This window comes from Electrophorus electricus, chromosome 3 (assembly GCF_013358815.1).
Source record: "Electrophorus electricus isolate fEleEle1 chromosome 3, fEleEle1.pri, whole genome shotgun sequence".
Taxonomy (NCBI): Eukaryota; Metazoa; Chordata; class Actinopteri; order Gymnotiformes; family Gymnotidae; genus Electrophorus; species Electrophorus electricus.
The window spans coordinates 26667187-26677448 of NC_049537.1; the positions used below are offsets into that span (position 1 = coordinate 26667187).

The following is a 10262-nucleotide window of genomic DNA, read 5'->3' on the forward strand; positions in this document are numbered from 1 at the left end:
GCTCTAGTTATCTAGTATCCACATACACACACACACACACACACACACACACACACACACACACACACACACACACACACACACACACACACACAGAGAGAGAGAGAGAGAGAGAGAGAGAGAGAGAGAGAGAGAGAGAGAGAAAGAACTGGACTGGAACTATTCAACATTTAGATGCAAAATACCTTTTTAGTAGAAGATTATTACCTGTAAATAAAATAAGTTCAAAGCCATCATTTAATGTCGAGTTATTTGGTATGATGAATAGCCGTGTAATAAAGTGGGATTATATTCATCTTTCTAAGATGAAATATAAATCTGTTCACCCTATAGGTGTTTATTTAAAAATAATAATAACGGCTGTACATCCATAGATATACATTACGCATCGGGGATGTATAATAAGTCTTAGGATGTGCAAGCGCTCTGACAGAACTGTTTATTGTAACACCAAACTTCTTTATTATACGTCACCGTCTGGGACCCACTATGTCATCCCTAGTGCGCGCGCTCGTGACAGCGCGCTCTCCAGCCTTAGAGGCTCAACTCTCAAGGAGCCAGGTAGTTAGCTGCGGTAGTCGTATCTGTATTAAAATGAAACAGGTTTTTTAAGCATGCGATATTTTTTTTTACCGTCATCCTGTTGAAAATCGAAGAACACCGGTTACGTTTGAACCGTGGAATTATGGAGTGAAGAGCATAATTTTCTTTAAAAAAAAAAATTGTTAGCGTGACTGCCGGAATTCGTTAGCCTAACATGCTAGCTACTTGTCTGACCGATGCACCACCCTCGCTTGATGAGCGTACGGGACTAGGGTTCTGCTTATTAAGCACTATTTCGGTCTTATAATGGCGAGTGCTGGGATCAGACGATTCGTCTGCCTTTGTAGATATTTGCAAGACCCTTGCGTTGTCGCCAAATTTCAGCAACTTTGCGGCGTTAGAGGGACGTTTCCTCTAAAATCATCCGGGACCGAGAAGAATGAAAGGGAGTTCTCTCCTAACGCTGCATGTATGAGGCAGTATCGGAGTGACAACACTGTTGCAGAAGATGGGGAAATGAAGGGCTCTTTTCTTAGGAAAAGTGGAAGTGTAGAACAGAAAGAAAACTTGCATGGTTTGTTCAATGGGGGAGCTCCGGCATCAGGTACTGATGAATCTGAGGGAGACGATGCAGATAAAACGAAAAGCAACTTTGGACTCACTGACAGCACCCCAAAAGAGCTTACTAGTAGCCGTGATGGCGTGAAAGGAGATACAAGAGGTCGGGTAAAGCCCCTTCGTAAGAACTCATTGACTGGTGATGTTGGGCAGGAATTTATTATTGAGAACAAGTTCCTATTCTACCTCTTCACTGTTGGGACTGAACTGGGCAATGAATTGTTCTTCATTGTTTTCTTCCCATTCCTAATGTGGAACGTCGATGCCTATGTTAGTCGACAGGTTATAGTGGTGTGGGTCTGGGTGCTGTTTTTTGGACAGTCCACTAAAGACCTTGTGGGATGGACACGTCCTGCCTCACCACCTGTGGTCAAAGTGGAGGTCTTCTACAACTTTGAATACAGCATGCCATCTGTGCATGCCATGACTGGAACCTCTGTCCCTTTCTGCCTTTTTCTGCTCACTTTCAACCGTTGGGAGGTATGCTTTCATCGGGTTTGGTGTCTTTGGCCTTGGTTTACAAGGCTGTACCCCTTAATGTCATTCAAATTCTTGAACAACTTTGATTGTATCTGTCTTGTTTTATGCTGCACTTATACTGAAATATTGAGACTGCATTTTTATGCAGGAAATGTAATGTAGATAAAAATCTAGTTACCTTTAATGCCTAGCATCACAGGAACATTTGAAAACCAGTGAAATGTGCTGATTAAAATAATTCTATCTGAATCCACAGACACCAAACTAGTGTCGGTTGTTGAGTTAGCTTCAGCTGTGACTCAGGAGTGCCAGTTACCTAACCATGGTTTCTCATGCCCTCATGCATTAAAATACATTTTGCATCTTGTCCACTAAAACCACAGCTGCTTACCAGGGCTCATCAAAAGGAAACTTTTGCACATACCTTGCCCTGGATCTATGGTTGCTCACCTGCTTGACATTTCCATAGTGGCTGACCTCCTAAGTCATTACACAGTTCATTATTGATGTCATATATATTCAAAATAGCCTACATCTAGTGCTAGATTGTTCCTCATATCTAGATAGTTGTACTATTTAAACAACTCCAGCAGGAAATTCTTTATTAGACTTACACCAAAGTGCCACTGTGACATTCCAGGATGTAGATCACATCCAATAATTGTAACGTGTAACTGTACTTCTGTCTTTTCCCCAACAGCATTATATGAACAGGGGTCTTTGAAGTCTTCAGTAGTATAAGAATAACAGGAAGCCAGGTGACTTTCACCCTGTTTCTTTGTTTCCACTGCCAGCTGCATTTTTATTGCCCTTTTCTTGATGTGGTATTGTAAGAGTTTTGTGGAAGCATTACAATTTTAGTTACAGCTTACACTCTAAAGCAGTGACTCACCCTGCAGTATAACATGCTCGGTACACAGAAGATGCCAAAGCTGCGTGCCATTGTTTCAGGTGGAGCAGATAGTGATGCCGCTCAGATTCGTGCCACCCATTATCAGGTATCAGTCAATGCCTGTGTCACTCACGGGGCCCCCACACCTTAGCTCAAGACCTGCTGACTTTCAAAAATATACTAATTTGTCCTTCTCTTGGGTGCATACATGCAATGTCAGTTGCCCTTAACATTTTCTCCTAATCGATTATTACTTAACCTTTACGTGATCATCTTTCTAGGAACTTTATAGATACCACATGACATTGCTTGGTGGCCTGCAGTAGCATACAATGCAGTAGCAAAGCAATGAGTTCTTGGATAAAAGACTCAGAGGGTGATTCCAGTAGTCCTGCATACTGGACATCAGAAACATGAGCGTTAACGGTTGTGTGAGTCAAGGCAGGCTTTAATACTGTGTGTGTGTGTGTGTGTGTGTGTGTGTGTGTGTGTGTGTGTGTGTGTGTGTGTGTGTGTGTGTGTGTGTGTGTGTGTGTGTGTGTGTGTGTGTGTGGGCGGGCGGGCGGGCGGATTAATGAAAGCTTGGCCCACAAGCAAGTTTCGGCCTGCCCGGTAAGCCTCAGACTGCCACCATGGTGATGATTTTTTGCCAAACACAACTTTGTTCTGTCCTAACTGGTTGTCTCTTGGCTGTATAAACTAAGATGTTTATGAAATTAGAACAGTGAATTACTAATGCCATAGAGTGAGACATTACTACCCAGGCTAGGCCCACATTGTGTCCTTGATGTATGCAGAGGCTGAAGTGGGCATGGTGAAATGCTCAGGCTTTTGAGAGGGGTGAAATGATCAGCTCAGGCCACAGGACCTGTCCTGTGAAGCCATTAGGTAAACTATTGTCCAGCAGATCTGCAGGTGTAATGGTGAGACATCTGGGTGTGCTTTAGTGTGTCATTTTCCCAAATTTTCATTACTGAGAATTCTGCTCCCGATCTGTATTTCTGAAAGCACTAGACATCCTTTAGCTTCAGACTTATTTTCAGCTCTTCTCTTTCATACTAATCTGGGCCCTGATTCCCAAGAGCATCCTCACCATTAGAGTGTATTCTTTACCACCTTACAACAGTCTTTTGGGGAAGCAATTTGATATGTAGCCTAGTTCTGAGACGTTTCATTATATCATGATATCAGACATACACCCTTGTGAAGGTCTTTCTTGGCTTTTGATTCCTCTTAAAATGTATGACATTTACCACTGAGTTAATTTAACATCAGCAGTATGGCCTAGTCAAACAATCAGAAAACAATTTTGATGTGATTCACAGAATGCAAATTGCTTTTATCCCAAGCTGCATGTGAATGTAGACCTACATTTGAAATGTGTTTACATTGCACTCCAGCTGTGTAGTCCATTACCTGTATACAATTGTCACAGTAATGTAAACAGTGCAGAATGTTAATCCCTAAGTAAATTTAGATTATCTTGAGTGTTGGAAAAATGGTGCCATATCTTATTATATATTAATACGCAATATTTACATGAGCGTCTACCTTTTGCCCTGGGTCTCTGTCTCACAGTACTCATTCCTGTTTGGGTTGAGCATGGCCATATGTTGGAGTTTCCTGGTCTGCATAAGCAGGGTATACATGGGCATGCATTCCGTCTTGGTGAGTAAAATATTCAGCACTCTCAAGTAACAAGTGTACATAAGTGTGGCTCACATTTGAATGTTGCAGTATTTGCATACATTAAGCATGAAGGAAATTGTTTGCACACTGGTTAGGACAAGGGTATGCAAAGAAATGCGTGGCTTTCCCTATTCAAGAATGATCCCATGACCAATGTTCCATATTTTTTTTCCATATTTGTTTAGGGTGAATTTGTTCAGAGCTTAGCTTGTAAGTAGGTTATGTTGGTTGCATTAGACTACATTTGTCAGAACATGGGCTATTCCAGCAATCAGGGGCTAAATGAGTGCATGCTCGAGCTAGTTAATGCATTAGTATTTACCAAGGGAGAATGAAGAATGTCATTCATTTAGGATATCATACAAGTTAAATGCGAAGCAGCAAAAATAGAAATCCCACTGACTCATAACTGCCTTATCTTGTATCCACCTCCATGGGTCAGACCCTTCTGGGTGAATGTGGATGTGCATGTTCGTGAGCTAAAACCGTTGATGAGTGAGTCATCACAGCTGACTCACAGGCATGTGGTCTGCTTCAGTAATCACAGGATGCTAATTTTATTAGTTTATTGTGTTGGCTCTATCCTGTTGGTAGCTTGCTGTACTGTCGGGAGAATCCAGTGGTAAACGGCACCTTGACTGCCTGGTAAACTTGTGAAGTGGTCTCGGAACGCAGGCTGGCTCTTAGTCATCAGTGCCATGCTGTAACCGATGTGTAATGGCATTGACACGCTTTGTCTACTCAGTGGTTTTGTTGTTGGAGTGTCTGCATGATTTCATTTTTGTCCATTAATGCACTGACTGTACCACTGAGAAGAACCCTCATTTAGAATGTAGCCTTGGAGATAGTTGCCATCTTTTATCTAATTTAGTACCCAAGATGTCTTGTGGCTAGATTGCTGTGGTTTGAACCTGTATTATTTTAAGGTCATGTCATCCATATCTCTGACCTCACCATGGCAACGCCAGCCATGCAGGTTCTGCTGAAGTGCTGTAGGAGCTGTGTGTGAGAGAGTGAAGCATCAGCATTCAGTGCTGTCTTCCAGCTGTGCTTATTATCTGTAGCTGACATGTTCACACCCATCTTTATCTGGTTACACCTCCCTTTTTCATAATTTTCTGTATATTACATGAAACAGTCCATGTGTTCCTGGGCTCACTGTTTCTGCTCATGCATGTAGTCGAAGCAGAGTTCACACCTAGTCAGCAGATTCTTGTTGATTACCCTTTTGTCTTGCACTTTTAACCCCCTTCCCCAACCTTCTATATATTGCTTGCTTGAACATAGTGGGCCACTTTGTTGGGTGTTGAAAGTCATTCTATAATCTCCCACCAACCTTGAACACATATCACGCCAGATCAGACAGAACAGAAGATCAGGTGGGGTGCACACAGCTCAGAGGAGCAGTGCTAAACATGTTGAATCTCTCAGCTTTATTTGAAGTCATTGGGAAAAAAGAGGATAGCGATGATGGATAATAGTTTAAAAAAATACAGGCAACAAAAACAACAAAACAATGATACAGGAAAGGGAGAGATGTAGCTCACATAAAGAGGAAGACCAGATTGCCTTGAGAAAGCCAAAAACAGGAAGCTATTATAAAGGCAGATAATTACCTCTCAGGAACTGCTAGGAGCAATGTTTATGTTTCACATTTGTTCCCAGCTCAGAGCAGGGAGCCATAGGCTCATAAAAGAACTGTTATTCACATTAACTGGTATGGCACTACAATCTTAGTAACTGCCTGAGAGAAAACTGTACTTTGTAATAGATCTCGCTGTCTGGTTTCTTAAGGTTTAGCCTATGGAGTTTGCAGTGGTACAATACCAGCTGCTCACAGTAGTTGTTCAGTTGACATCTCCAGGGTGGAGTAAGCAATTAAATGACTTTTAAGTAGATCTAATTTAGTGAGAACACTTGCGCATCACACAGTGCTTTCACAGGTTTTTGGCTCTGACTTATTGTTTTGTCAGAAAGATGGGAATAATGAGAATGAAAAGAAGAAAGAAATCAAAGAGAAGAAAGGAATGTGAGTAAAATGTGGCTTCTCTGGCATTTGTAGAATGTCTCTTACACATACAAACGGTGTACGTGAAGCCAAATCCCTCAGACTTTGCCCAGATGTCTTTGGCGTGTGATTGGTGGTCTGTTTTTAGGTTGGAGCATGATTGCGTGACAACCCTTTACTGTTGTCATAGCTACAGCAGCCTCAGACTATGGGGCTTCCAACAGCCAGGCCTAATGTGAATGTCATTCCCCTGCTGTCTGACACCTTTTGCCTCACAGGTCTATTTTCCTGTAAATAGTGAATAGTTAATAGTGGGAACACTATAACATCTATTCAATCAGCCCACTGGCCAAGCGAGTTCAATTAAGTGGAGACAGCTGTAGTAGTCAGCATGGTTGTAGCAGTCTGAATTTGTGTGTCATCACATTAATGCATTAATGCCATGGTAAGGATAGTGTTACAGTCCTTAATAGAGTCAGTGTACTCCTGCATTGATCTTGTTTGTCCTTGTTTCAGCTGATAAAAATCTTCAAAAGCTTCAACAACTTATGTGTCTCATGTATTTTAATAATGGTGCTAGTCTTCCCACATTTTCCTATGGGTGTGAGTGCATGCATGTGAACGTATTTCTACACTTCTTTTCTGACTCTTGTACTTTTCAGGAGGTGATCACAGGATTCCTCTACAGTTTGTTGATCCTGGCCGCCTTCTACCCTGTACTGGAAGACATTGACACCTTCTACCTATCTGGTAGCTTCGCACCTCTCATCATCCTCCTGCTACACATTGGCTTAGCCCTCATTGCCTTCTCTCTGGACTCCTGGAGTACATCGCGTGGGGACACGGCTCAGGCGCTGGCCACCGGTGCCGGGGGTGCGCTGGCTGGCCGTCTCAACCACTGGCTGGGGCTGCAGCCAGACCTGCCTGTGTCGTCCCTGCCGCTGAAGCCTCCGCCCCTCAGCGGAGCCCTGCTGGGACGCTCGGTCCTGCGCCTCCTGGTGGGCGTGGCCGTGCTGCTGGCCGTGCGGGCAGTCATGAAGGCATTAGCAATCCCATTGGCATGCCGCTTGTTCAGTGTACCTGCTGACGATGTGCGTAAAGCTCGACAGAACGCTTGTGTTGAGCTCACCTACCGTTTCCTCGTCTATGGAATGGTGGCTTTCTGCTGTGTCTTCCTTGTGCCCCTCCTGTTCAATTTTCTGGACCTGTCCTGAAGAGACTGATCAGCTTCTGGATTAGCCAGTAAAAACGCTGTCAGTTTTTTTTGTTTCTCGCTGCCAATGCTCTCTACACCCAAATATGGACTGTACTTTTCCAGTTTGATTAAAAATATTTTTGGAAAAATCTAATTGCCAATATAGTATCAGACGTATAAGAGACCACTAAAGCATTTCAATTATGTTAATGTATTTATATAAATTATTAGCACTCTAGTATTCTATTTTACATTACATTTTTCTTGGTTGTTTGTTTTTAGTAATTGATTTATTCTCAAAATTACCAAATTTTGAGAGTTGGTTTTACCAAAAACATGACATTAGTATTAGGCCAGGCATCTGTTTTGCACTACTCTAAAACAAGACTGATGGGCTTTCATCAGCATAAGATGGCACGGTCACTCCATATCTTTCAAAGGCGTCCTGACTTTCAAATGAGGTGTGTACAAATCCATTAGTTGACCTATAAGGCAATCTATGTCCCGGATATGAACTGTGAAAGGACAAAACTGAATGCCATAATGTTTTTGAACATTGCAGACCTGCTCTGTTCTCAGCATTCAGCTTGTACAGATCCTGCCGTGTGGGGATCCTGTTTGCTTGATCTCCACCCCTTCTTCTCAATGGCCATACCTACACCCATCCTGCACCATTGTGTTCTTTCTCTCTTTTACACATTGGCCCCTTTCCCATTATATCCAGCATAAGCACATTGCTGGCTCTGTCTTCCCATGGTGAGCTCAAGTGTACAAATCCAGTGTTTATGGTTTTCCCTCCAGGCCCTACTCACATAATCTCCTAATCTTTCCTGATCTTTGTTTTCCTCTCAGAGCAGTGGAGGTGATGATTTAGTATTCCAGACTACCTGTGTGGCTATATACTGGTTGGTTCTTCAAAAAGAGTTGGTGCAGTGCTTCCTCGACTGCAGTGTTATTGCCATCCAGTAGTTTGCATGGCGTGCTATAGGAACGTGGGGAGGAGGTCCTTCTGTTGGACTGAGTGCCGCATACATGACTTCGTATGGACTGCCACCCATTTTGCCAGGGCAGATATAGAATCATATGTTGCTCCAAAGATACAACAATGAACACTATACTTGATTATGTATTGTTTTTTAATACAGGCTAAAGCAGTCAGTGTCAACAGAGAGCTTTTTATGTTGTGAATTATACATTGCTTTCATAAGTAGACCAGGAGGGCATTTAAAGATTTTTGGTTCAATGAAATAAACCTATTTATAAACCTATTTGCACTGAGGAAAGGAATCTGGACTTGGTCGAGGAAGATATATGTTCAGGCACTTAGACCAGTGCCATTGTTTGTGCTGAAGTATTAATGTGTTAGAGTAAAATACTTTTAAGATGTGGAAGACACCTTGCATACTCAGTCTATGTGTACGTATGTGTTTGAAATCTTTATGGACTATGAATAGCTTGTTAAATGTTTTTCTATGTTATCACGGTCAGTACAGGTCTCAGTAAGTCTCCATTTAGATCACTGACTTTCTGGACTTGAGATTTTTTTTTTTTTTTTTTTTTTTTTTTTTTTTTAATTTTAATAATCATCATTATACTTTATGCCACTTCTATATAACTTTACTCATTCCTCTCTGTAGGTTCAGTTCTTTTGGATGGATTGCATCAGTATAAGCTTTTTCTACAACTAAGCCATACCTGATCTTTGGTGGTTAAGAGACATGCTGCTTTTAATTTGCACTGCTGTTAAGGATGGAAATTCTCTCTCTCTCTCTCTCTCTCTCTCTCTCTCTCTCTCTCTCTCTCTCTCTCTCTCTCTCTCTCTCTCTATATATATATATATATATATATATATATATATATATATATATATATATATATATCTCAATCTCAATCTATCTATCTCAATCTCAATCTCAACAACAAAAAAAGACCCCCAGGTTGATCCAACACAATTGGCTGTTACACATGCTCTATGCAGCATACAGAGCTAAGTAATAGATTAAAGTAACAGATTAAATCTTAACCTTCTTATATGAATCTACAGGCGCAGTGTACACTGAATACATTAACGACTATGTAAACAGGGCCAAAATAAAGCTTGTATTTGTGTGTGTGACCTGTGTACTCCTGGGTGCGGTCTCATTAGTAATTGTACAACTGTCTGTAGTGGCTGGCTAGCCATTTAACAGCTGAGTTCTAAGTACTGACCAGTCATGTGAGGCAAAGAAGCTAACCTTTTTCCCCTATGGTCAATTGTGTATCTATGTCTGAAAACCAGTGCCATGACTAGGTTCTTTAACTCTGTCATGAGTGAAAGCTATTTCATAAATAAAATAAATTCATGAAATTGACACAATGTAAATGTAAAATTATAAGTATTATAAATGATAAGTATTTGAATGTACAATTAATTTGTTTATTTTTGATTTGGTTCTTTTATATATTAAGAACATTATAGATAAAATGTAGGTTTGATGTGTATATTTTATTGCACTGTAGTATCTTCATGTGACACACTGACTAAATTTAAATCATTTACTGCTTGGATAAAGTATTTGCACGAATAGCTGTCCTCTAAATGGTTAAATATGCACCAGCTCTCTTTAATGGTTTTAAAGTGGTCTCCCACGCCCCATACTGTATCTGACTCTTGTCGCCATTTAATTTTCTTCCTGTCCATAGTTTTAATTTGGTTACTGGATATCATAAGCCAGTCCAACACACACACACACACACAAATGTTAGATTCCATCTGTGTGTTATCTGCTTTTTCATTCACAACTCACCTCAGGCGAGTATCTGGGGGCTCTGATTGAACTTGTTTCTGTGTCTTGGCT

The 10262-nt window shown here is 41.3% G+C and overlaps 1 protein-coding gene across 1 annotated transcript; it reads left to right on the forward strand.

Annotated features, from left to right (window-relative positions):
* Positions 1–547: 547 nt before the first annotated feature.
* Positions 548–9215, forward strand: si:ch211-212g7.6 (sphingosine-1-phosphate phosphatase 1). Its single transcript, XM_027003008.2, has 3 exons — positions 548–1641; positions 4112–4201; positions 6893–9215. Exons 1-3 carry the CDS (start codon positions 850–852, stop codon positions 7442–7444), a joined length of 1434 nt encoding a protein of 477 aa, XP_026858809.2. The 5' UTR covers positions 548–849; the 3' UTR covers positions 7445–9215.
* The last annotated feature ends 1047 nt before the right edge of the window (positions 9216–10262 follow it).

What these genes read in the sequence shown, in the direction of transcription:
- si:ch211-212g7.6 (XM_027003008.2), top strand. Translation starts at nt 850, where the DNA reads ATGGCGAGTGCTGGGATCAGACGATTCGTCTGCCTTTGTAGATATTTG. An exon ending in TCACTTTCAACCGTTGGGAG is followed by an intron (nt 1,642 to 4,111) that starts GTATGCTTTCAT and finishes TCTGTCTCACAG; the next exon opens with TACTCATTCCTGTTTGGGTT. An exon ending in TGGGCATGCATTCCGTCTTG is followed by an intron (nt 4,202 to 6,892) that starts GTGAGTAAAATA and finishes TGTACTTTTCAG; the next exon opens with GAGGTGATCACAGGATTCCT.